The sequence below is a fragment of the Rissa tridactyla genome, chromosome 7 (genome assembly GCF_028500815.1).
Source record: "Rissa tridactyla isolate bRisTri1 chromosome 7, bRisTri1.patW.cur.20221130, whole genome shotgun sequence".
Classification (NCBI taxonomy): Eukaryota; Metazoa; Chordata; class Aves; order Charadriiformes; family Laridae; genus Rissa; species Rissa tridactyla.
Window position 1 is genome coordinate 53,901,855 of NC_071472.1, and position 27,445 is coordinate 53,929,299.

The following is a 27,445-nucleotide window of genomic DNA, read 5'->3' on the forward strand; positions in this document are numbered from 1 at the left end:
ACTTCTTCAGGAGAGCGCCTGTGGATATTTAATGAGAACAGATAGCTTCTGCTACCCACCCCGTTTTGATTTACAGTGGGATCCCAGTATAGAAAAAGCTTGAAAACACCATTTGCAGAGGGTGACTCCAGGTCTTCCTTTGAACAATTACAAAGATTTAGATCCATCGCTGCCTTTAACACCAGCGTTCGTCTTAAACTCACAAAATATTATTCACTCATCCCTTCTAAACCAGTGGGAGCTGCCCCCATCCCGGTTTCCCAGCCAACCCGGTGCATCGATCTGGGGCCGTTGCTCCAGCTGGGGCTCCAGCCCCAAGCCAGGATCCTGCTGGCCAAGCAGAGCCTGCACCAGACGCCTTCTGGTGGGACTTGCCACCTTTTCCTCCTGCTCCCCGGACGGATGGGTGACAACAGCAACCTCCCAGAAGTCTCAGCCCTAAGGCACCAGAACCTCTTTTGCTCTGCACCGAAACGCTCCCAGGGAGAGCGATTCCCCCACGGTTTTCCTCCTGCAAAGGAAAGATGAGGGCAGAAAAAGCCGCAGGTCTGAGGGCAAGATGTGGAGGAGGCTGTGAGCAAACACGTCGGTCTCTCCAGTTTGCCGACGGCCGAGTGCAAACACCGAAGGGCCGCTCTCACGGCCTCCTCGCCTCCCGCTAGCCAACTCCACCCAGAGCCCACCACATTACCTGGCTAAAATCCAAAGAAAAAGGTTAATGCATCAACCCAGCAAGACGCCCACCCTATTCACTCTGCTCTTGCTGCTGGAACTCCCATTAACAACTCCGCGGTGAAGCATTAAAAGGAAATATGATAAATTTAATCAAGCATTTGCCATTTCTTCCTTCGTGTGTCTGCTCAAAGAGCTTGCTGGAGCAAGCCGGATGCTGACTGGAGCATCCAAAGCACAGGTCAGAAGCAGAACTTCAATTTATCATTCTTTTTGCTCTGTGACTAGTGCCTTTGACTATTAAAAGCAGCAGGGGTTGCCCAGGGACTCTTGCCCCAGCACGGGTCAGTGGCTGATCCCCAGGACGAAGGCTACACACCTCTCCCCCCTGCCACCCCACATGCAAAAAAATACTTATTTTCCCTTGCAAAAGTCCCTGAGATCTCTGTCGGAGAATGGAGGTACAGGACAGGGTGCATCTCATCTCCCGTCAGGTAATGATCCAGGTTTGTCACCTAAGCTCAGGCTGCTGTCAGTTCACATGAAGACGGTGATTCATCCTCTTCTAAGGCAGCTGGGCTGAGTCAGTCTCTGGATGTGGCTGTCTCGATCAGTTACCCGCCAAGAAAAGCCCCTCTAATTAGCTTATCCTAGACATTTAATGTTTAGGCAACTGGAGCAGGAAAATCCCACTCGTACTGTTCTGACCTTTGTTTTCCAACACAGCAAGCGCGGAGCTCTGCATGGCTTTCGTACCCGCTCTTCCAGCCACAGAACAGCCCCAGCTGTTTTGCAGCTGATCATCCATCAACACTAATTACATTTTTAAGTCTTGCTTTAGGCCCTCACTGTTTTGTTGGGGGTAACTGGGAGCTCAAACAACTCTTATCCTTGGAAGGTGACAGCAGAGGCCTTATGGGCACTGAAGAATTTTTTGTGCATACAGATATCCTACCACGCTGTGTTCACACGCACTGAATACACACAGGCATACCTTTATAATAAATATTTACAGAAACAACAACAAAAAAGGCAGAGCTGAAATCCCTGCAGGAAAGGGGAAGAGGTTTCCAAATAGAAGATGACACTGTCAGGTGGGGAGGAATCACGCGTCTTCGTAATTTCCACTGCCTGTTAGGGACCGCCCCGGCGTCTGGGCATACAAGTGAACGGCTCCTGATACAAGAGCAGCATTTACAATCCCACGTCTTTCCCTGTTTGAAATTACAGACCACTCTTCTTGCACACACTACAACTGATGAGAGTTCCTGGAGCAACACCGAGCCTACAAGCGCTTTGTGCAATCTGCTCCTTATCCCCCACCTGCACATACTGCATTTCATCAACAGGAACGAGCCAAACGCATCCCTCAAATATCTCTGCTAAGGGATATGCTAAGAAGAAAGTCCAAAAATCTTGACTCAGATGGCTCAACCTTAATAATGAATCAAACATTCAACAAGGCTTGAGCGACTGTGCTGCCTGTCCATCCTTCCACCTCTCTGTCCTTCCCCAGGTAACCAGGTGTCCACCAGTCTCATTAAACTATGGGAAAGGGGCAAAAGTCTCAAAGGTAATTAAGGTCCTCTAAGTTTTGGGGAATTGGTGTCAGTGGAAGGAAGAGACTCCAGTAAGGGAAGGGGCAGGACTTGGGTGCGGTGCACGCTGCATGGCAGCAGATGGATGGACAGGAGGACAGATGGTCTGCAGCTGGGCCAGATGGTCCACAGCTGCGGTCAGGGTTGCCCGGCTGGGATCTCAAGGAGGACACTGGGAGCAGCTGGGTTTTCCCAGAGCTGAGGTTTGGCTGATGTGATGGACAAGCCAGCAGAAAAGCCAGCCTCGCCTGGTCCTGCACTGCAGATCACCCTCTTTTCTAAACAGAAAAGATGAGAGAACAGGAGCCCTCACCTCTCACTGCTCCCTGCTCTAATCCAGCCACTTTCTCCGAGTTGCCCTCACTTCACAGATTAACACGACACAGCATGAGCTGCCTGGCTCTGACATTAATTCTGTCGAACCAGCCTCTGGTTAGCGGGAAAGCAGGATTTATTGCCTTGGCCCACTTGAGCCCTGTCTCCTGTTTCCAGCAGCTGCCACCATGAGAGATTTCAGGAGGAGGTCAGCGCGGGTCTCCTGGTGTACACCAGCGCAATGCTGCCTGCCGGGTGAAAAGCCCTCTCCGAGCACAGCGTAACCAGCTGCTCCCGAGTGAAGCAGATGCCAATACAGCCAAGTACAGAAGGAACTGCACGGCTGAAAGGCCACATTTGCTTTTCTACCCATCCAAAACGCTGCTTTCTGAAGATCTCCCCTCCTCTCCTCAGCCAGGAGAGCTGTTGCAATCCAACGATGGAAAAAGAAACCCGAGAATTTCAGGGGATCAGTCAGGTCTGTGTTGGCAGTGCTGCAGCGGGGATTACCCACACCTAGCTGATTTGGGGGGGGTTGGTTTGACGTACAGCTCTGCCAAGCAGCGAGCACACGGATGCAGCCACGCGAGCCACCGGGAAACACTCCCACATCATCCCCACGTACTGAAATTCCCAGGCACGTCACGCTGAACCTGCGGCGTCGATAATGATGTTACCATATCACCGGGAAGCCTCCTGGACCCCCCACCACCTGCACCCCAAAGAAATCAATCCGTTACTGCACATACAATAAGAGCTTGCAATCCAATAACTGCGATCTAAAACCTGGTTTCACTTCCAAGCCCTGGGTTGATTATTATTGCATTAGCTATGGAGGGATGTATTGTTACTGCTCAATGGATGCTAAGCTCTACTTCAAAGGGACTGAATTTCAGCGGTGGGAGACTATACAAATGCTTCGACAATTGCTTTGGGATCCTTCAAAGCAGATAGGTGCTAGAATAAAACCTGAGATCTTACTGATACAGGGGTTAGTAAAAATAAGCGTCAATGATTCCTCAACACAGCTCTTCTCCAGAGTAGGTTATTCAAGGGAAGTTAATTTAAGACATCTTTGAGAGAGAGAGAAATATTCAATTAACTCCTTAAAGCGGCTGCCGCGGAACAATATGAACGTTACAAAAAGATCATTTAAATGAACAAATTGCAGCTGACTCCAATAAGAACAGGTCAAGCCTTTTTTTTTTTGTGCCATTTATCCCACTGCAAGAAGCCTGGGTGAGAGGACAGCAGGGACAGAAATGGGTTTGGGTAGACAGAGGCAAGGGAAGAGTCAGACACTGCAACGCGCACCACTGGCGCTACCCTAAACACACCAAACATCTCCAAAGCCCTGCCACGCTCTTGGGCTGCCATCAGCACCTCTGGAAAGCAAACCCACGGCTGAATCAGTAGGTGAAATGTTTTGCCATAGCCAAAACCACGCCCTGGTAGGCAAGGCAATGGGTACGATCCCCTCCTGTCTCAGCCTGAGCACCCCCTCCTCTACGTGTCGCTGCAAGACGACATGTATTAGAGATTTGGCACTGTAAAACCTTAGAGGGAACAAGATCCAGGTAGATTTTAGCTCAAAGCAAGAGATGAGAAAGTAGGGTTGAACTTGACATTGAAATAAAACCTCCCTGCCCCTTTTCTGCATTGAGACTTACCCTGAGTTAACAACAGCCTATTCCACGCCAAGGATGAAGCCTCTTTCCATGCTTGGTACCTTCTCCACAGTTAAAAGAGACAAAGGAGCAGAACAAACAACTCCCACAGCACCAAACTCATTTTCTTACTTAAGACAGAGCAACGGGAATGGAATAAAAATAAAGGTTTCCACAGCTTCTATCGGCTTGCCAAGAAGGCCAGCATCGCACAAGTAATTAACATGGACAACATGAATTTCAATTCTTTCATTTGCAAATCCAGCATCCCAGTTATTCTCAAGCAGGGGCAAAGTCCATTAATAAAGCAGCTTCATGTAATGGGATTCAAAGCGATGGCAAATCAATACATAACACACTTGTATGCTAGAATAATCTATGCTTCGCATAATAATTATGGTAACTGTAATGCTGCGCATTTATATGGAGACATATTCAAGACCAGCCCAGGCCACCTAACGAGCTCGGCGGGGTCTGTTTCTCCTGCAGTGGGATGCAACCGGCACCGGGAATGAACGGCTGCCGAAGAACTGCCCAGCAAGAAAACCAGATAAACCTGCGCCTGAAGCGCTTGCAGCAGGGAGAAGAAATCAGGGAGGATGCTATTTAACACAGAGGGCTGGCACTCCTAACTTCACTCAGAAAAAGGGAAAAGGATATATTATGTGCCATCATGTTCTTGTGATTACGATGAAAAAAGGCTTCCATCACTGAATGGAGATGCACACCCATGGTTACCACCCAGCGTGTTCCCAAAAGCCACGCGAGGGGCAGGGGTTGCTCGAGCAGCGCAGGGAAGGGACAAACTCCTCGGCAATCCCATCTCTTCATGAATTAGACTTGGAGCTGGCAGCCCGTTTCTCTCCAGACACCGAGAGCAGGCGGCTCAGAAGCAGTTTCATTAAACACCCACCACACACACTTTTACACAAAGATACCCACCGCGCCGAGCCGGTGAGCTATCCCCCTAATTACGGGATGATAACAGACACGCTCTGAAACCAGCCACATCCACGCAGCACCAGCCTAGGGAGAAGCAGGGATATCACCCACTTCTCGGATTAACTCCTAATGAAGCCTGTGAAACGCCTTTTTTGCAGGAGCTGTGCCTAAAAGCACGTGATGCCAAGGTGATGGGCAGCACGAGAGCAAAGCACGGCATGGCTGTACAGCTGAACCCCAAAGGACGCCTGGCACCAACACCCACAGGCAGTGAGGGTTTCCCACCGGCACTGCTTTGCCTGCCATGCTCCGATCACCACCGAGCTCCACGTCTGCATGAAAAGATACTGCAAAGGTGTCAGAGCTGACTCCAAATAGAGAAGTACAGCAGGAGCCATGGAGAGCTGCTACCTGCTCTGTCCCCATCTCCTCCTTCTGCTTTCAGGCAGGTTACTAAATCACTTTCCCAATTTTTCACAGGGGAAGATGATGATCAAAGACTCCGTAAGTCTCACAAATGATGGAGTTATTCTGGTTTTAGGGAGGTACTCCCAGCCCCGTCTGTTATCGGCAGCAGGAGTCAGGGCTCTCCATGTTAGCTGCTGAATTGCTGCACCATCTTGAGCAAATAATTTCTCTATTCGTCAGCTTCCCCAGCAGCAAGATGGAGGAGAACACAACGGAAAGCTGAGCAGATCTACAGCGGTGCAAAGGTGCCTGAAGATGCAGGCAGCATCCTCCGCATCTTGAAAAGCCTGGTCCCCTGCCCTGGGGCAGTGTGAGCTTATTGGGTTACTCCCCATCACCGCGCTGCTTCGTCCCCCCAGGGTGAAGGGAGGATGCAGAGAGTCTTGCCCTGAACGAACCAGAGAAGCTGAGGCTGAGCAAGTTAAACCCCCATCCCCAGACTCACACTCTGCTGCCTTCTGCCTTTAACATCCACATTTGCAAACACCTTCAGCTGGGAGGCCACGGTTCTGCCCTCCTCCTCCTCCTTCGGGATATCTTATCTCATGCTTGCCAAGTCAGAAAACCACTTAAATACCTGATTAACTATAAGCACATGTTTAAGTCCCACTGAAGCCAAGAGGCTTTGATCAGCAGAGCACTTAGTACAGGTTTTTCCTAAGCAAAACTTCCCTTCTCCGCTGCCCAGGCCCTTCACAGCAGCACAGGGTACAATTTGAGAAGCAACGGCCAGGACACACTGCGGCCACCAGCTTGCCAGAGCGAAATGCAGCTTAAGAGATCAGCAGCAGAGCATTTAGCACTAAAGCAGGCAACGAGAGCCCAGGGGACACAGGCAATTTGCAGGCTGGGCTGGTCCGAGAAGCGCTCTGCCCTGCGAGAGCCAGCGCACCAACTCGCCAGCAAACGCTTCCAGTAAGCGCTATTAAGATCCTCCTCTTCATTTCACCGCACACCGCTGCAGAAGGGCTCCGAGGGCGGTGGCTGCGAGGGATGTGACACGTTAACCTACGCGTGGCCAGAGACCCCCGCGCTTGGCCAAGAAGAGAAATTCTGCCCAGGTTTCATCTCTGGTGGTGAACGGACACAGAAAATAAACAGCCTCTCTGCTTTGCTCCATGCCTCTTGCCCTCTTTGCAGGCTCTGGGTCCTCTCCCGAGGGGGAAGAGGTGCTCTCTGCACCCCCAAACCCACAGCAGCACCCCCAGGCCAGGCAGGGTGAAGCAAGGACATCCCCTCCTGCCCGCCCGGGAGCTGCCTCCCGCTCAGAAAGGCAGCAGTACATCCTGTTCAGCAATAAGATGTGTCAAAGTCCCCCCCGATTAAAAATTAGAATATTTCTGCTTTGTTTGACAGTCAGAGCCATTAAGCTGCTCATGTTGATATTTCATTTCCCAGCGAAGATGCCGGCAGCGTGCGCCAAATGAACTCGGGATGACCTAGACAGAAAACATACCTTTGCCCAGGAAGCTCCTACGAAGGAAATTCAGCATGTGATGGATTTGTGGCGGTGCAACGCCCGGTAGATGATAGCACGCGATTAGCCGACGCTCGTGCGCGATAACAGCCGTGCCTCAAGCTCACTTTGCAGGAGACAGCTTCATCCAAAACCTGCTGCTTCCACTGCTGAGTCACGCCAGAGCCCCTGCACTTCCAGCTGATGCAATGCAGATTTCAGTACCGGCTTTTACTTCTCATAACCACCGATTAGGAGTTTCCTTCCACCAGTGGCTTCTACCCAACCTCTACTGCTGGGGTCTGAGACGAGGACCAAGAGGACCACCAGTCAGTCCCAGTAACAAGGCAGGAGGCAGCTCGAGAAGAGGTTTACATTGGAGATCGCGATTCCTGTGTCAGGTCTTATTCTGTTTTAACACCCACAGGAGCACGGCTGAACTCCATGCCCTGGCACTGAGGATAAAAACCCGGATTCACACAGTTGGTTCTCACAAGTTTAGCATGGTCAGAGAGGCCAAGACACAAGAAGGAAGCGGTGCCGACAGTGGGCTGTGGCTCACAGTCCTCCACTGACCTGCACACCACCGTGCCTCCTCCTCTTCCTCCGCCCGAAGCTGCTCTGCATCTCCCAAACACCTGGCTCCACACAAATGGGTTCCCTCATGAGGAAGGTAGAGCCTCTGCACCAGCAAAGAGTCGCTGTTTGCACGGAACAGGCACCACGGACTCAACCATTAGATATCCCATTTGGAACCAGCCAAAGCAGGAGTTTCCACTGAGGGATGGAGGTGCCCGACAGGCCGCAGGGGTTTCCTTCTTGGCAAGCAACAGTGAGGGCCAAAAGGATGAAAGGACAGCTGGTGGGTGACTCTGATTTTTGGCACTGGTTTTCATTCAGATAGAAGAGCCTGCGCTCTCAATGAAGATGCTGACATAAACCTCCATGGGGTGGTTTTGGGATTAAGGCTTGTAGCATCCAACATGTCAGCTGGTCCGGGCAACCCTCAGGTCCTTCATCTTAACACTCTGCAGTCTTCATCCACAGAGAAGCAAAGCAGTTTTCCATTTAACAAGTTGCCTACAGAGCCTTCCCCCTACCTTATCCCAACCTGGTAAAACCCCCAAAACCAGACTGAACTGGACTCGAGTGTTGAGGTCTCCTTGAAGTGGATGGGCACTAAACAGAAGTATTATTTCAGCCCACCTTTCCAGGCTTTCTCTTCAACTGGTCCCTAGATAAACCCTTCAGCTGCATCTCCTGAACTAGAGTAACCATCCCAGCTCCACGTGGCTGATTAGTTGCCCAAGACCCGTAGCCTGCACATCCAGCACCAAGGCACAGGCCACCTGATGGGCCGACTCTTGTCACCTCCAGCCCCGCAAGGTCCAGGCTGTCAGCTGCAAAACAGCATCTTCAGGCACCATGTTGGAGAAACCACATCGTCCATCACGGTGATCCAGCACAAGCATGGGCTGATCTCTCCCTTCAGCACACAGCTGGCAAGTCAGATCAGCCCCTCTGCCCCATCCCTAACAGCTTTAGGCTGTTCTCAGTACGTGCTGTTGGCTTTTCCTTTGTTTACCCTACCGCAGATCCTTCCTGCTCCATCAGTTCCCAGCATCCTTTTGAATTTCACCCCCCAAACGTGGCTGTTGACCCCCAACACTGCTGCCCACACCAGTGGGGTCCAACACACACCACCTCCGGGGCATGTATCCCCATGGCTCACGCTGGGTTTTGCTTGTTCACTACAAGGAGACAACTTCTGGAATGCTTTTTGCACCTGAGAAACTTGCCTATGAGTTCTCCTCATGTAGCCTGCGAGGACAGCCAAAACCTCCCCTTACACAAACCTTGGAGGAACATCAGCAAAGCACCCAGCAAGAAAAGCCTCTCTCTCCATGCCCTGGGCTATTTCCCTGTTTCCTTACAATGTGACACCACCGTAGGAAGTGTCCCCAGACAGCAGCAGAGGCCTGAAATGCCGGCGGTAACAGAGTACCCTGCTAATCCCTCGTCCTTCTCTGTGGGTGGTTGAGCCTTCCTGGGAAAACTAAACTAGACCCCATGAAACACTATGGACAAAGAATATTTCCACAGGTGCTAGAACAAAGCCTTTGGCCCAAAACTCTCACCACAGCTCCGGCATTACAAGCCAGGAACATTTATTTTCCAACTTCAAAATAGCCAACACTAATATTTTTGACCACCAGTTTCTCCCGAAGCTAACAGCAGAGACCGAAGAACCCTAGAAGCCTTCAGGATGCAGGACCAACTTCTTAATATTGTTTTCCCGATACAACGGCAGGGCTGAATAATTGATGAAACTTGATGCAAGACGATGAGCTGAGCAAGAGCAAAGCCAAGATGAGCTCATTGCGCAGCCCCGTCTGCCGGCAAGCCGAGCTTTCCCTCCCCTGCTCCGGTCTCACTGAGACATCCACAACCCTGAGCTGAAATTCCTCAATTGGCCATGAAACAGCTGATTTCAATATCAAGACAGCACTGAGACGTGACTAATACAGTCATTGGGCTGGTTTCCAAGTGTAGAAGCCACTGGCCCGTGGCGAACCAGACACCTACAACCTCACACACAAGGGATGTGGGTAAACCACGGCATTCGCCATGGGCTGGGCTGGCATTTAACACGCAATAACACCAAACGAGTCATGGGACCTTCTTCCCCCCCAAGAAACGCCAGAGAATCATGCTTGAAGGAAAGACTCCTTTTGCAAGACATTAAACAAGAAGAAAGAAAACGTTGTTTCTCTCTGAAGATGCCACAGGCTGATGCAAAACCACCGCTGACAAGTAAATAGGTTGGAAAAAGCTACTTCTGAGGGCCGGCAGGCTGACAAGCAGACTTAATATGTGTTATCACTTTCCTTTTTTACTTTATCGTCCCTGAATGCCTGCTCAGAAAGAGATAAGGAGCAGCTGCCCCAAGCCTTCCTCGTGGCTCTGCCACCTCTGGACACCGCCGTCCCTGTTCTTGGGGCTTTCCCCGCTCCAGCGGACGCTCTCCTTCCCCTTTAGCGGGGGGATGCTCAGCCTTCCTGTCCCTCCATGCCCTCTGCGAAGTGAGTAGGACAGATGCTTCCCCCCTTCCCTGGGTTTTGGAGGGGGGATGAAGGCAAAGCACGGGGAGGTGCCCAGCTGCTGCAAGAGGGGAGCCACAAGACCCCATGTGCCCGCTTCCCAGGGGCCATACACCTTTGCTCTTCACCCGTTAGCCCTGGCAAACCCTTTTGGCCAAGCTGATCAAACCAGCCCCTTTATGGTTTGCCCGGGGCTTTCTCCCGACCTCTGCTCAGGGCTGAGCACAGCCCACCAGCGCCAGGCAGCGAAGCCACGTCTCTCCCCACGCGCCACGGTCCTGCAACCTGCTGCTCGCTCCCCCCATGTCACCACCTCTATGCCGCATTTAGCTGCCGTAACGGTAAAACCTGGGTCAGGCCAAGAAAATCCTGCCTAATGCAAAAGCATCGCACTAACACACACGGCAGAAGCTCGTAACCCCCAGGTCCTACTGCAGAACCCGACCACAAAACCAGCTTTTCTTTCTCACCACTCTTTCTTTCGCTTTGTGCAACTCCCTCTGGAGAGAGTTTCGTTCCATTGAATTAGCAGCAGAGCCCGGAGCACCCGAGCTGCAAATCAGCCCTGTGGCATCCTGCCGGCTCGTGGAGATGAAGTATCCGGAGACGGAGCTTGGTCAGCGCCGGGTCCCACCAAGGCTTTGCACGTGGTGCTCGGCAGCAAGATGTTATTCTCATCCTTCTGCAATCAACAGAAGCAAACTGTGAAATGACCTAAACCTGCAGGAATGGCACTTTATCCCTGCCTTTGGGCAAACCAGGACAGGGATTATTTCAGGCTCTTCCACATTTTTGCTCCGGCATTGTCTCCTCTGAAGGGAGAGCACAGAAGCAAACATGAGTCCTTGTGGAAAATACAGCTGATTTACAGGATGTGGCAACACTAAAAGAGAATTTTTTAAAAAATGGCTTGCAGGAGAGGAGTTCAGTTTATTTTCTTTGTGTTGGTGGAGAATAGCAGCTGATGGGCAAGAGATGAAAGCACCCCACGCAGAGACTCCTCACCACGTTTCAGGGAGTTAATCTCATCAGAGAACTGCTTTACATCTGTTTGAACAGGGATGGAGCAGTCGACCGGAGCCAAACCTTGAGCTGGTGCCGATGGGCTGACCCTGTCACCTGCCCCCGTCACCTGCACCCTGCCAACTCCTCCACACTCCTCCTCTGGACAGTAACAGGGTGGGAAGGAAACCAGAGGGAAGACTGACCAGACCCATTCATGCATGGAGAGCATGCAGGAGATCAGAAAGAGCACTGATGCTGTTTCTTTTTTGCAGTTCAGCCTATCCGTTTAACGACCAGTGCCGTGCACTGGAAAGTCAACCGGTGGTACGGTTACAGCAGCCGGTCCCCATGTGGGAGCAGGGACCTGCTGTGCTGGATGCTGCACACACACGGAGTCCCATGTTGCTTATGATGCACCCGGGAGGTTTATAGAGATTCACATGTCCTAAAAGCCAGGACAACCCGGAGTCCTAGCAGCTCTCGGAGCTCCCGACACCCTCATCCTAACGCAGCAAGGCCAGAGAGAAGAAATGCATCTTCTGGCATTCACCCGTGTAAAGGAGTGGATTTTTTTATACTCAAAAAGGAGATGTCAGAAAGCAGATGTTGGGCATGTATAGTTCAACGACACCTTTTCCCCCTGCTTAAGTCAAATCAGTGAAATAACGCAGCTGAACACTTCAGACCTGCTTGCACTTGCAAGTCCCAGGGAGGAGGAGCTCTCCCGAACGCGGGTCCCCGCGCATCCCGATGGATGTGGGTCCAGAGCACGCTCCTACTTCATACATGGGGAAACCGAGACACAAAGGAGAGTCCCCAGCAGCATCAGCTGGGGCTACACCACCCTGCTATGAACAGCATCGGCCACGGCGCCATTTGACACGCCGCCATCTCTCATTTGGGGCAGAAATAGGGCTTTCACCTACACCCATCAAGCGCTCACTTGGGTCAGGGTCTTTCCCGAGCCCGTTGTAACACGGGCATCGTGGCCCCGCTGCAAGTAACACCACACAGACGCGGAAGGAGCCAGTTTGCATCACCCACGCTGGTGATGCTCAGTGGTTTTAAGGGCACTTGGAAATATGGTTAAGAGCCACGCTTCTAGACTGAAGAGAGGATGAAAAGCACAGCCTCACGCTCGGCGACGGCAAGGACAGGAGGCACAGCTCCATACCTGCAATAAAGAGGGCCACGCTGAATGCTCTTAATTCCCCTCCAAAGCTATCAAGCTCTTAATTCCCCTCCAAATCTGTCAAGCGCAGCCCGCTGTTCAGACCGGCTGTATAAATCGCAGCCCTCCGCCCCGCTCGCTGGGCAGGCAGTCTGTAATTCCCACTCTACAGCCTGACAGGTTGGGAACAGCACACACAATAATATATTGATTTCGTCGGCTGTATGAGAGGCTGCCAGGCAGCCTGAGGAAGGGAACTGCCGAGATGAGGGTTTCCTCTCAAAACACCCGCAGAAAAATAGGATGCTGATTGGGAAGGTAATGGATGAGCCCATCAGCTGGGGAAAATTAACTCCGCTTTTCGCAGGGTGTTTCAAAAGCCTCCCATCTTCCCACCCCAAGACTCAGTCAGCGCTGTGATTTACACCACGGGGAACTGGGAACCTTGCCCCTCGCTTACAGGAACATATAATCAAAGGAAAGTCAGTAGGTTTTGGGGGTTAAGGGAAGAAATTAAGTATTTTCACATGTTTTTGTCCCATGCTTGTGTGTTTTTATTTCCAGCATAAGATTTTTAACTATTAGGGAGAGCGGAGGCTATTCTGGGCTGGGATCTGGTATTTCGTACTTGGCTCAGAGGGAAGAAGCTTGGAAAGTAAACTCTTTCTTGAAGACTTTCATAGTAACTTCCCCCTCTGGCACCAGGGAATTTGGATGCTCCTCAGAGGATCCACCTTGGCAGGTGCCTCCAAACTAGGGCTAAGTGAGGCTTGGCAGCTACAGGGGTGGGATCCTCCCAGATCACTCAGTCTCTTCCCAGAAACCCAACGGTAAAGGCGCTCGGCTCAGTAAAGAACGCAGTAAATGCCCCACCTTGCTGAGGAAGAATTAAGGGTTGTACAAGGATTCAATTCAACGACATTGAAATTCAATTAATACTGCTATTTAAAACAGCTTTAAATATTAAATACATTTACTTTGAAACGCTCATTTCAAACAAGCAATTTAAGGTGATGCCAACCTATGGTCGTGCTTTAATATTAAACAGCTCACGTTAGCCTAGGCAAGCAGGACGTGCCGGCTGCCGAAGTTTTAAGGAAAGTCGCTGATGAAAACACAACCAGAAAAGACTGAAGTACCAACACAGCTTTGGGGAGAACCTGGCTCTCTCACAAGGACAAAGAAAACATCTTCATTTCAGTTAATTCACCTGGTCCAGCTCAACACCTGACTTCAACAAGCCAACGAACAAATCAGGGGTACGACGGAGCAACGTATGTTTTCCAATCTGCAAGTAAACCAGCAACCCGAGAGGCCAAGATCACTAATTATGGTGACCAGAAGTGTAATTCATTATGTAAAATTAATACTAGAGTTAATGAATCGACTAGCTTTAAATGTAAAGTGTGGTTTGAGATGTTTACTTTGTCTGCCCTACATATCCAGCATATTTTGAGTTTAACTGATCAAATAACATTAAAATACTAGTTTTCTGCATTTTAAACTCTTGTTTTCATCTCCATGTAACTTGAGTCAGAAATACAAAAGAATAAATCAATCATGTAAACCCCAAATTCACCATTTCCCACCAGAATAAAAACATACAAAATTAATCACCCGGCCAAACAGCTGCCTAAATAAACGCCCCCAGATACACCAGGCTCCTTGCTCGGAAAAGGAAGTATCCGATTACACCAAGTAGAAGCAGCTCTTTACAACCAAACAGGAAAACGTCCTCTTTCTTACAGAATGACAAAAAAAAAAAAAAATCCTACCCACAAAAAAAAAAGCTTCTTAAAACAAGATTCCCTCCTTGCTGATTTTGGCTGCGGTCACCGCCATGGATGTAGGTCATTCACACTCGCATCCCAAATTGCTTGACACTTTCTGCCTTTGCCCAGGAAGCCCACAGCAGCCATCGGGCATGAGATTTTCCTCAAATACCCTCTTCTTCCAAGCAGGGATAGCTGTGTCCAAGTAGATGGGATACAAGGAAACATATGAAGGAACATCAGAACAACGGCAAGCTTTGTTAGCCCTGCTTATGGGCCACCATGGATCAACAGGGACCTTCAGAGAGGGGACCATCAAGGATGGGCTGTTTGGACAGGTCCAAGTCCTGCTTCTGCAGAGACTTGTGCTTCACTACCCTGAATTTGGTGAGCTCAGGCTGGACGTGGGCCTGGGGCATAGTCAACACAAGCAAAACCCATGGTAGATGCTGCAGTGGGTACAACGCATCCCTCACGCATGGGAGTTGGGGGTCTGCCTCAAGGTGCTCTTTTACCTTTTGGGGTTTGCATCCTTCAGAGTCCTTCAGCTCTCACCCCCACACTTGCCATTTCGTGGGACGCCCAACCTTCTGCTTTCCACTTCTCGCTGCAGCTGGGGGTCTCCCAAACCGCGGTCAGAGAGATGGTACCAGTCCCCACCACACGCACTGTGCTCCATGGGACCGGCTCTGCAGGCAGAGAGGTGTCCCGGCAAAACCCCTCAGCACATCTCCAGCTAAAATAACCATTTCCCACCATCGACTGCAAAAGGCTAAGGGCATGTCTGCTCTCCTTCCTCAGCAGATTTTGCTTTCCCCTGCTGGGATTTAAATCTTGAGCCAAAAAGATCCGCCTGGCCTTGGGGAGGGTGGGGGCGAAGGAACAGCCCTGCAGAACGAGACAGCAATTAATTGCTCGCCAGCTCGCAGCCATCCCCCGAGTGGGCTCAGTTTAAGCATCCCCAGAGGCAGAGGAAGAGTCAGCTCCGGGAGCGATTCCCAGGGTGGTACCCGGACACAGGACACGGGGCTCCCAGGTACAGATTCCCTTAGAGCCCCTTCGGTCTCGCAAACACAAGGAATCTTTATGCAAAGAAGATTGCTCCCTGCGAGACATAAAGATATGAGAACCATTAAAGGCACTATTTTTATTTTTTTTAAGATCATGTTTTCCAAGCTCATAGTGCTTCGGAGAGGGGAAGGCAGGGGCCAGCGCTTGCCCGGTGCCCCCCAGCTTGACTGAGCTGCTCTGCACCCTACAAGCCCACACTGATGGCTCACCTTTTCTAACCTGGCTGACGTTCGTTTTCCCACCTACCACTCATTTTCTCATTTTCTGTGGCTAAACGTAAAGCAAGGAGCTGAGAAACCCAGCACAGGCTTCCCCATCCTCCAAAGAAACACACAAACCCATCCCCTGCAGGTGAGGGTCCTGCTCAGAGCAGGCTGGTTGGTTGGGCTCTCCTTTAATTCATTAACGTTCATTTCAACCCAACTACTATTAGAAGTTTAGGGATAGTGCCTCGGAAGTCATCTCTTGTGCAACACATGAATGCAATCCCCTGCCCGCCCTGATCACACCCACAGTCGTTGCGAAACCTGGCCGGGACGGGCAGGCGGAGCAGCGCCAGCGGGAAGCAGGAGCAGGTCTGCAGCGGAGCAGCCCTGGAAACGCTGCTGCTGTTTCTCGGAAACCAACCTCAAAGGCAAAAGGGGACATTAAGGGATGAAAGCAGCAGCTCGATCCACTGCCTGTGGACAGCGGACCTCAAGGAAACCCTCCGTGGGCCAACAAGGATGCGCAGGCTGTTGGAACCCGCGCAAAACCCAGAAACATCTCGTAAAGAACTTCCTCCACTGATAACAAACCTGCTCCGTGATGGAGAGAGAGCCAGACCTCTAGGGAGATACAACATAAAGAGGCCCTGAGGAATGAGATATCCATTGAGATACCCAAAGGCATGAGGAAGGAGACATCTCCCGTCGGCTCCGGTGCGTGTCTGAGGCTCTCCCTTGAGCTGGCGATGCTCAAACCCTCCCACAAAGAAAGCGTCGCTGACTTTGAAAGACATGAAGTCTGAAAGGCAGAGTGTCTTGAAAAGATCTGAGAAAACCAGAAAGCTCGAAGCAGCTCCTGTTCACAAAGCAGCAAGGTCAGAGCCAGGAGTAATTGGAGCTAAAACCCTCAGCTTGGGGAGGAATGGAAAGGACAATTTGCTTTTGCTTTTAGAGGCACGATTAAATTTACCATTAGCTGGTCTTTTCTCCAAAATTTGGAGAAGAAAGAGGCTGAGATACACAAAAGAAAGAACGGGAATTATGCATTAAATCACATCAGGCTTTTGTCTGGGACCTGCAGAAGTTGTTAAATGCTAAAAAAATCCTGTATCTCTTTGTACAAGAATTAAATTAATATTAATATATAACCATCTCCCTTACCTAAGAGGAGGCCGTGGTCTCCACACACACACCCCCACACCCCCAATATTATGGAATATTATTATTGATCTAAAACTATGAAGAAGCTACAATATACTGAATTTCACGTGCATCCCCCTGTATCCTTGTCCCCCGAGACCCCCAGCACACCATCACAGCGCAGGTCGCAGCGCCGGGGCCCGCAGGGAGGTCTCTCCCCACACAACCGTCACTCCCACGCGCTGGCAAAAGACAGAAGACATCCACAGACACAGGGGTTTTACAGTTTGAAGCAAGATAAAAAGGAAAAGGAAAAAAAAAAAAAAAAAAAAGAAGACAGACCTGCATGCCAGCCTGTCTGAGGGCTGGAGCCCCGAGCGGCTGCGTTTTACATCAGATGCGAAAGCAGCAGCAGCAGCCTGGGGGAGGAAAAAAAGACACATTCCTGCTATTCTATAAACAGATAAAGTGTTGAATAGGGGCTGACTTGCCAACTGCAACCATCAACCTCTCCTAGCTTGGAGATTTCTGGCTCTGGAGGGGCACAGGCAGGACCTTCTCCTCCGTCTGGGAGCAGCGGGGTGCCCACCGCCCCTGGCCGGCGGCAGACAGCCCAGCCTGGTCCAGCCCAGCCCGGCTCTGCGGGTCCAGAGGAAGGAACCCAGGGTCAGATCCAGCCGTTTCATCTCTGACCCTTTCAGACGAGGCATCCCCGTGCGGTATCACCTCCCGAGCTCCCGCACACGTGGGAGCCACCACCTCCCCAGGCACACAGCCCTCAGAGCCAGCAGCGCTTCCAGCAGCTGGGATGGGGGAAAGGCTGAGCCGGGAACCCTCGGAAAACTGGCCATGGAGGGAGCTAGTCCAGGACACGCTTCTCAGATGCAAGATATGTGAACATAGATCTCACCCCTGCTCAGGCCTTCTCACTGCCACCCCTGTAGCAAGCAGGACTTGCCCAGGTGTGTTGAGTGTGTTGCATTAATGCACCCACTGGCAACACAGATTTCTTATGCGTGTGATTCCCCAGTTCCAGCAGGGACGTCCCTGCTAGAAGAGAAAACCCGCTCTGCTCCGTGCCAGCGGCAGGGTGAGCATCACTGCTGCACAGGGGTGCTCCAGGGACTGAGCCCACGCTGCCAAACACGCACCACGTCTGCCCACCCTGGCACTGCCTGACCTTCCCCCCCTCCCTGCATCTCAGCATCCCCAAAGGACACATTTAGGAGGAGTAGCAGCAGCCACTTTCCAGGGGGTTAATTAAACCCAGGCTGCTCAGATGCCAAGCAGACACTGGGATGGATCCACCTGTGAATCCCACAGGGGAAGGAAAAAGAGCAGAAGGAGCCAGGACGGGAAGCAAGTGGAGAAAGGAGGCTGCAGAAGAGCAGCTGGCAGCGGGGCAGGGTTATGTCGAGACGCGCAGAGACCCCGTTTGGGGCAGAAAACACCCCACCGCTGCCAGGCGTGGCCATTTGCTGTCAACGCCACCAGCAGCCTAAGGGTTAAAAACAACTGTGGGGAGCGCTGGTGGTTTCGTCAGCCACCCAAAGCAAAGGAAACGAGTGCTGATCCCAACGCCGCCCCATCGGGTTACCCAACTTCCACCGTGCGGTGACGGGTGCTGTAGGCAGAGCGGGCACCCGGCCTGGGCCCTGCTCCCCGTCCCTGGGGGCTCCCGATCGTGACAATACAAGCCCAATGCTGCAAACCCCGTCATCACTGCCCCGCTGAGCTGAGAAAGCCCAGCCCCAGTCAACTCGGATGCATCGGCTGGTCTTAGCCCTCAGGAGGAGGAACCAGGCATTTGCTCGCATGGTAGAAATGATGCTGAAGGTCCTCCAGCATCCCAGGGGTCACAGGATGCTCTCCATGGGGATGATGCCCCACGGCTGGTGTGGGCAGGGCCAAGAGCAAGCACAGTCCAGCCACCAGGCACCCGCGGGCTGTGGCTAAGCTGCATCGGATCAACCAGACCACAGCGCTCCCCAAGGTCTGCTCTAGATGTCAATTAGCCCGTCAAACCGCATGGCTGAGGAGGAACGTTGAAGCAGTTTTGGCATCGGCAGGGCTGAAGCACGTGCTTCGAGGCCAGTGCAAACCCCAGGGGCCAGCATCCTTCAAGGGGAAAGTTTGAATCTGTGACAAGGCGGCACCAAAAAACATCCCCTTCATCCTGATGAGCTGCCAGAGACGCCGCAGTCATCTCAAACTCGCCTGACAACATATCCACCTCCATCGGGATCTACTACGCAACAGCACCTCTGTCTTTTAAGAGTAGTTTGGGTAAATAAATAACCCTGAAAGCACTCCTGACCCACAGCATGTACCGCAAAGGTGCACATCGTGTAGCACAAAGTGTAACACGCAGACCAGGCTGACATCGCGCCATGAAATGCTTCAGGAGCTTTTACTGAGCACACGAAGTTACACCAAGGGGCCAAACGGGTGCCTGCTTTTCCAGCCCTCCTGGGTATAGCGCTGCCCAGCTGGTCTGAACTCAAATAAACCTTCCCCTCCCCACCTCAGCATCTCTGAGCACTCACGAGATGCCGGAGCCGGCTTCCCAGGAAGATTTGGAAACATCCGCGTTTCTCTGAGAGATCCAGAGGCGGTGATTGCCCTCCCCAGGAAGGTTACACTGGCCTTTTGCCATCTCATTGCTGCCCCACGGGCTGCCCCAGCCGTCAGCCGTGGCTCGTCGCCGTCACAGCCCTGTGCCAAACTCTCCCCAACAGCTCCTGCCTCCCCAGAAAGTGCAAAATCCCGAGCACTGGGGGAAACGGGGTAGAAAATAGGGACAGGTGCGATACACATCACAGGGACAACTGGGATAAATAGCCCTCTGTCTACATCAGCTGCCATTTAATACACTTACCAATGTTAATTAAGCAGAAGAATTGCCCCCAGTAATTGCTTTTTAATTTTATCACGCAGCCCTTTGCTCTGGTGTAGTGGGGGGAAAGCCATGGGAGCCCAAAGTGAACTATCTCTACATTAGCCATTTTAAAAATTTTTTTTGAAACTATTCCCCCTGGCCAAGCCCCCTCTTACGATGAAGATATTAATCCTTTAATTAACAAAGCATCCCTGTGCCACGCAGTCCCCATGGCACCAAGCAGCTGCTCAGGAGTAGCAGGCATTTAATCACCAACCCAGCGGGACAGACATCAGGACACGTCGTGCCTTGCTCCCCCCGGGGCTGCAAAACTCAGGGGTCGGCTTCGGATGAGGCAGGGGAACATCTGCCCACACGGCTGGGATGTATTTGGGGGACAGACCATGGGGGTCGCAGGCTGTCCACGGCAAAGGGAGGTGTGGGGTCTGCATGGCTCGGTGGGCATCAGAGCACGTTTGCCCACAGTCTCTTTTTACAAATTGCAGTTACGGTGTCACAGAATCACAGAGTGGTGGGGGTGGGAAAGGACCTCTGGAGATCATCCAGCCCAACCCCCTGCCAGGGCAGGGTCACCCAGAGCAGGTGGCACAGGAACGCGTCCAGGCGGGGTTGGGATGTCTCCAGAGACGGAGACTCCCCCACCTCTCTGGGCAGCCTGTGCCAGGGCTCTGCCACCCTCAGGGTAAAGAAGTTCCTCCTCACGTTGAGATGGAACTTCCTATGGTCAAGTTTGTGCCCGTTACCCCTTGTCCTGTCCCCGGGCACCACTGAAAAGAGCCTGGCCCCATCCTCCTGACACCCCCCCTTTCAGTGTTTATAAGCATTGATAAGATCCCCCCCCTCAGCCGTCTTTTTTCCAGACTCAAGAGACCCAAATCCCTCAGCCTTTCTCCATCAGAGAGGTGTTCCAGTCCCCTCAGCACCTCGGTAGCCCTTTGCTGTCCCCTCTCCAGCAGTTCCCTGGCCTTCTTCAACCGGGGAGCCCAGAACTGGACACAGTGCTCCAGATGCAGCCTCACCAAGGGGGAGGATGACCTCCCTCCACCTGCTGGCCACACTCTTCTTGATGCCCCCCAGGATGCCATTGGCCTTCTTGGCCACGAGGGCACATTGCTGGCTCACGGTCATCCTGTTGTCTACCAGGACTCCCAGGTCCCTTTGCCCATTCTGGGGCTCTGATCCCTCTCCCCTGCCCTTCACCCCCCGCCACTGCCCAGGCGAGTCCGGCTGGAGCAGAGAAGCCACCGTACAAGTCCTGAAGCTTTGCCGCACCTTGGACCTTGCCATTTGGCTTCTGGCCATCTTCAGCGCCTGGAGGTTTTATTACAATACTTTGCCCTCTTTTTCCCTTTTCTGTTTGTTTCTTTTTTTCTTTGAATTCCTGGAACTGCTGTACACCTCCTGCCCCGGGCAGGTGATGCACAGAGCCCACAGATGCCGCCTCCTCTTCTTCTTCTTGTTCCTCCTCCTCCTCCCCTCTCCCACCAGCCCAACTCCGCCGGAGCAGCAGCGACAGCAGCAAAAGCCCAGCAAAAACTCCACGTCGAGCCATAACCAATGGCAAATTCTTTGAGTGAAACGTAATGTGCTGGGAAGCGCCTCACCATTTCACTTGGGAAAACGATCCGTTTGGCAGCGGAGAGGAGGAAAACATGCTTTGTTTTACAAATCCTCTCCCCAGCAGGAGAGACACTCCCAGAATTTAATATACTGACAGCACTTGGCTGCTTTAACCACTGAAACTCAAGAGTACTTTAAAAAAAATTTTAAAAAAACCCAAAAGTGATGCGCTATATAATATTAAAGCCTATCCTATCCTGCAGCTGGTGGCATCAGGCACAGCAATTCATTGGCACAGAGGAGCCACGATTCTCCCACTGGTGACAGCAGCAAGGTCGGGATACAGGGTCCCAGGTTTCTCTAGGGGCTGGACACCCTCAAATTAATTCAGTTTTCTCTGAAAAGGGTGAGGCCCCAGAGCAGCTCCTTGCGGGAAAGCAGAGAAGATGCCAACAGGTAAATCCAGGAAGTCGTTTTACAGCAGAGAAACTGTATTCAAAGTTGTTCAGCACAAGAATTACTCCCGTGAAAGTCAACCGGCTCCATCCAGGTGACTACCAAGCTTCTCGCAATCCCGAACGCCATAAAAGGCCTCAAAAAATGTTACGTATTTCAGTGTATTTCCTTCTCCTCCAAAGTGTTTAACTGCCAAAAGCATCCTACGTGCAGCATCGGCGAGGATGGCTTACGGGAAAACACTCCTCATCCAAAGAGGGCAGCGGATGGCACTTTTTTGGGAGGGGATTTCAATTTTGCAATGTGGGGTTTGGGCTCCAGGCGGTCGACAGCGTTACCGGAGCAGATGGAAAGAGCAACCGGTATCTCTAGCTAAAGAACCTGTCGTTAAATTGGGCTGGCTGTGCCAAAGGAGCACGTACCCTTTGGAACGGCCGCTGCCAGCTCCAGCACGCAGCAATAACACAAGTGTTATTTTGAGGGCAGGCAGTGGGATCGAATTGCCTCCGCACCGCAGACCGCTTCTGACCTCTCTGAGGAGCAGCCTCAAAGCAAATAAGTCCGTCTGCTGTTCACATTTTTTACCTTTTTAAATGAAAAGAAGTCTGCTTCGTATCTTGCAACCACCAAGCGTTCTTGGAAACGCTAATTAATCCTTACGAGAGCCTATAAAGAAAACAGCATCGCTCCCATTTCAGGGGAGGGGAGCAGGATGGATCAAGTTGGTGAAATGCAAGAAGCCATACTAGAAGCTGGTGCCCGAGCGGACCCGTCCTTGCTTCGGCACAATGTTTAAAATAGAAGTTTTGCTGCCCTGCCCTGTTACAGTTGTGTTATCAAACACAATTTTTGTGGGGGCCCTGGCAGGAGAGAGGAGAAAACCCCAAACCTCGTCTCGCAGAGGGTGGGTTGCACAGGATGTTACGTCAAGGAAAGCTGGTCCGCCTCAGGTCTGGCAACACGCTCGCCCTGCTCAAAAAAAAAAAAAAAGGATGGAGCACCTCCAAACCGCGGGGATGCTGTCACCTACCCCCTTCGCTAGATGCTGGGCTGGCTTCACAACTTGGTGAAGTCAGTGGAAAGGCGCCCAGTGACCTAAATAGCCGGGATTTTCAACAGATAAAAAGACTAAACAAAACCGAGAGCTGGGCACCAGGTCACTAGGTTTGCTCGAAAACCGCAGTTTTGCAGCATCAGCATCATCCCACGTTTACGTTAGTGACTACCCCGGACCAACCAACACCACAAGTCCCTCTGCGGTGGGTGCCGTACTTACAGCCCATGAGGAGCGGTCCCTGCCCCACCACGCTCACCCGTCCATCCCTCTTCTCAGGGGAAGCTCGTCCTTCCCCCAAAATCCGCATTTTCAGGCCGGGACGTGGCTCATGGGAGCTCAGCCCTCCAAGACTCCCATTGCCTCGGGAATGAAACAAACATTCCTTGCAGCCACCGATCACCCCTAAAATGCCGCCTCTCAAAAATCAGCCCATGGAAAACCACAGCAATTGGGATTTGTTCACTGGGGCATCCCACACTCGCTACCCAGAGGCAAGGAATAATACCGCCTCATTAAAAACGTGCTCTGAGTCTATTATAGTATCTAGGACAAAGTGTTCCCTATTTTGACACTCTAAGATATATTTTATCAGAGCAAGCTCTTCAGAAACACTCACTCACAAAGACTTATCTGACTGTAACAGGTTCCTCGCTTCCCCCAGCATTTTAAAATTAATTTCTAGCTTCCCCCCCCCCCCCCCTTAGTCAGATGACGGGATGCCCGCACGGTCAGATTTGTCACTGGGGCAGCCGCTGTGACACATCCCAGCTCCCTCACACCCTGCACGGCCCATGGGGAAGGAGAGGACAGTCCGGAGCACCGCTGAGAAAAAACAGCATCTGAAACCAGAGAGAAGTTGGGAGCGACTCACGGTACTTCACAGGCACCAAGATTTATTTTTTTTTTTTTGGGGGGGGGGTGGTGGTGTTTGTTATAAACACCTTCTAAAATTAGCACCCGCCTTTCTGCCAGCTCCAATGGGCTGCTGGGGCAACGGTAAAACTTTGGCGGGGCTGAGAAGGTACAACATTTTGGCACGGATCTGCTGCCCAACTCACGGCCGCTTCTGCCCCACGAGGTTTTCCCGGCCACGTGTTTGACCCGCTGCGGCCACACAGATCCTGCACGGAGAGGTCACCGTCCCAAAGAATCGAACCCCCGGCTCCCGGAGAGGGGACACATTTATCTCCGAAAAATCACCTTATCTCCAGGTTGAGAGTAAGTCACAAGAGCTTTCTATAAAGGAACACAACCACATATGAAACTGCTCAGATTTCTCAGCTGGACGGGTCCAAAGGTAGTCCTGAGTCACGTAAACCATCCGGAAGAGGGTTTCTTAGCCCATCGACCCTGGCCGATGGGGTAAATGGAAGTGTGCCGCTCTGGGGGGGGAAGAGGGGGGGTTGAAGGGGTCAGGGACATGCCCAGAGCAACACATCCACTTGCTAAAAAGTTAACAGAACCAGAAAATGGAGGGGAAAAAAAACACAAAACAAAATCAAGAAGAAAACCACAAGACTCTGGACCAGCTGTTTTCACACGGACAGACTGACACAGGGCAGATCCACGGGGCAAGAAAGCAGCTGCCAATGCCCAGATGCCCAGCAAAGATCTGAGCAACTTTTCCCCAGGTGGTAGAACTGGTTACGCCAAACAGCTGGGTGCCTGGCAGGCTCCTTTGGGAGAAAAATCAAGCTTGAAGCCAGGTCTGTTTTCAGTTTGCCTGGAAAAACTAGCCGTTTTTCAAAGCCCTGTGTACCCCAGAGCCTTGAAAATACCCAGCGCTTCGGTCTTTTTATCACTGTCTATCAGTAGAAAAGGTTAAATGCTAATTTGCTGGATGCAGAGCTCCTCAGCTGCCTTTCTGTTTGCTCACAGCAACTTTCCGTGGTGTTGCTTCTCAGCTAATGCCCAGCTCAAACAGACTTTCAAGGGGAAAGGTCTCGCGCTCCGTACAATTAATTCCTCGCTCTTGCACAGTGTCTCGTGTGCTCGTTTCTACCAGCCCCAGCCAACGCTACCAAAACTCCACCGAGGGATTGTGTGTCACAAAGAACAAGATAAAAAGCAAAGCTGCCAACTGTTGGTATTCCTGAGCTGGGAAGAGCTGATTCTCCAAAGCTGCAAGCTCAAATTGCCGCAGCACTTTTACAGACCTGCTTTAAACACCAAACTTTTTGAAAGTTGAGTAGGAACCTCCTTGAGTGGGCTGTGCATACTGCAAACCCCAGAGCTACCAGCGCAAGCAATGAAGGGAAGGAGAAAAATGCACCCGGCAGGGTTCCTCGCTGCAGACAATGCAAACCACCTCCCCGGGGTTATTTTCCCATCTCCCACACCGTGACCACCCTGCAGCTCCCCGGCCGCTTCCCCAAAATTACGCCATGAAAAGTTAGACCCGCAAAAAACGGAGCGTGCCCCCTCTTTGCTAGCAGGCTTTCGAACCTGGGACGCGTTCCGCTCCTAAGACTGCCTTTTCCCCACCGCAAAGCAGGCAGCCCCCCCACCCCCAGGAGAAACCTGCCCATCCTCACCTGCCGCAGGTGCCTCAGCAGCTCGGTGGCCTCCTCCTGCTTCCCCTGCTTCACCAGCACCAGCATGTCCTGGATCATGCAGATCCGCCGGTGGTAAGGGGGCAAGCTGCTGCCACCGCCCTTCCCAAACTTCTCGCCGGACTTGACCACGAGGGAAGCGAGGAAGTCCCCCCTTTCCCTGGGGGGTACCTTCTTGCGGTGGTGGGCCGGGGGGCTCTCCCCAGCGCTGCCCGGCTGGCAGCCCTTGGTCTGCTTGGTGCCCATGGTGTGTGGCCCCGGCTCCCGCAGCCCTGGGGCTGCATGCAAGGGGGGGGCTTGCGGCCACGGAGATGAGGTACAAGGGGGTGCAGAAGGGAATGGAGGGGATGCACAAGGGGGTGGGGGGTGCACAGGGGGGGTTGGGTGGGATGCACAAGGGGTTAGGGGAGATGCACAAAGGGATGCACAGGGGGTTGGGGGGGATGCAGGAAGGGTTCAGGGGGTGGACGAGGGGTCCAGGAGGTGCGGGATGGGGCTCGGCGCCCCCCGGCAGCCTAGCACGGGGGCCGGTGCCCGGCGGCGGGGCAGCTCCGCTCCGGCAGCCGGAGGAGGGGGCGGCTGCGCCCGGCGGAGAGGAGCCGCGCCGCGGCCCCGCCACCCCGCTCCATCCCTGCGGGGAGGCGAGAAGCCGGGATCCGAGGAGCTCCTTCTCCCGGCCCCGGGCGGCGGCAGCGGAGCGATGAAAGCGGCAGTGCTCAGCCCTGCAAAGCGGCAGCGGCTCCGAGCCCCCCGCCCGGGGCAGCCCTCGCCTCCTCCTTCTCCTCCTCCTCCTCCCGGCGCCGAGGGGGCTCCCCCGGGGAAGGGAGGCGGGGGGCGGCCGCGACTTGGGGGCAACTGTTGCGCGGCGAGGGCTGGCCGGGAAGGCGGCTCGGCTGGGCTCGGAGCGGCTCGCCCGGCTGTGGGGTGCATGCAACCGGGGAGAGCCGGGGGAGGGCCGGGGGCGGGCACCGTGCACCGAGGCAGGGCTTGCGGAGGAAGCTGGAGCCGGACGGGGCTCTTCCTTCCTCCTCCTCCTCCTCCTCCGCCGCCGCCGCCTCCTCCTCCTCCTCTCGCCCCGCAGCGCTGGGGATTGCGGGATGCATCTTGGGGGGGGGAGGGGGGCTGGTACCGGAGGGGTTGCACTGGGCTTGTATGGGGGGGGTTGCAGCGGGGGAAAGGAGGCACCGGGGCTCGGCTGCTGGCAGCCCCCAGGAGGCAGCGTGGGGCATCCCCGCTGGTTCCCGGGGAGGAGCACGGAGGGGTTTCCCGCTGTATTCTCACCCCAGGGGACCTCCAGGGACTTGGGCCGTGCCCGTCCCCCGCAGGGCTGTGCTCTGAGGTGGGGAGGTCCCCGCACGCAGCCCTGCCTGTCCCCTCGGGTCCTGCGCTCACCCCGTCCCCGGGGTAAGGCACCGGGCAGGGACCGCTGCGGGCAGAGCATCCTGCGGGACTCCCAGCTCCCACGCCAAGCCATGGCTGCTCCTGCCCCTCCTGGCCTCCTCCCTCACCGTCATCCCTGTCAGCAGCTCGCTCCTGTGCCCATCTGGAAGTCACCGCTTGTGCCCTGCCACCCCCTGCCCAAGCCAAAGCCCCACCACCACCCTCATCCAGCGCTTGCAACTGCCCCTTGCACACGCTGCTCCTTCCAGCAGCTCCCCATCCAACATTCAGTCACTCCTTATCTTCCAGGCACTCCGCTGGCAGGGCTTAGGGCATGGATTAAAGCTCTCGGATAAAGATCATGATGAGCAGCTCTTCCAGACAGGCACCACTCACCTGCTGCAGGAGACAGATTGCTGGAGAAATGCCTGGCAGGAATAAGCTTTGGACTGAGGAGGCCCCAGCGGTGGCCTCAGCCCCTCTCCCGATGCAAGGGGCTGTTTTCCAACCTAGACACGCAGCAAACTCTGTGCATCCACCTCCATGACTCTGCTGGGCCAGAGCAGGAGAAGACCCAGTGCCACCCTCGTGGAGTTAGAAATAACTCCGAAGCAACACATGGGAGCTTTTTGCCTCCTTTGCATCCTGCGCACATCCACAAACACACAATTATCATGTTCCGTCAATGAATAAAAGGCAGCTCTCCTCAACAGCCAAATGGCTGGAGGCCCACGTAGTTGTTTCTAAAACTCCAAAGGCCAACTGCTGTAACGCATTTTTATACATGGACTGCGAGAACGGTGCAGAGCCCCACTGATTTCAGCAGAGTTTCGTTCTGTTTTACACCGCTGTTCTGCACAGGATCCAAAACCAGACCAAACGCTGGTGTCTCCCCCCCAAGGTGTATCTTACACTGCTGTCATGAGCTAAAACCTACATTTCACTGGTCCAGCCCTA

General features: G+C 53.1%; 1 protein-coding gene across 1 annotated transcript in view; it reads right to left on the minus strand.

Moving 5' to 3' along the window:
• LRRC75A (leucine rich repeat containing 75A) overlaps positions 1-25,467 on the minus strand; it is a 93,037-nt gene extending 67,570 nt beyond the window's left edge. The window contains exon 1 of the mRNA XM_054209557.1: positions 25,091-25,467. Within this exon, the coding sequence (XP_054065532.1) occupies positions 25,091-25,354 (264 nt within the window). The 5' untranslated portion in view covers positions 25,355-25,467. The remainder of the gene's footprint in view (positions 1-25,090) is intronic.
• Positions 25,468-27,445: the final 1,978 nt, after the last annotated feature.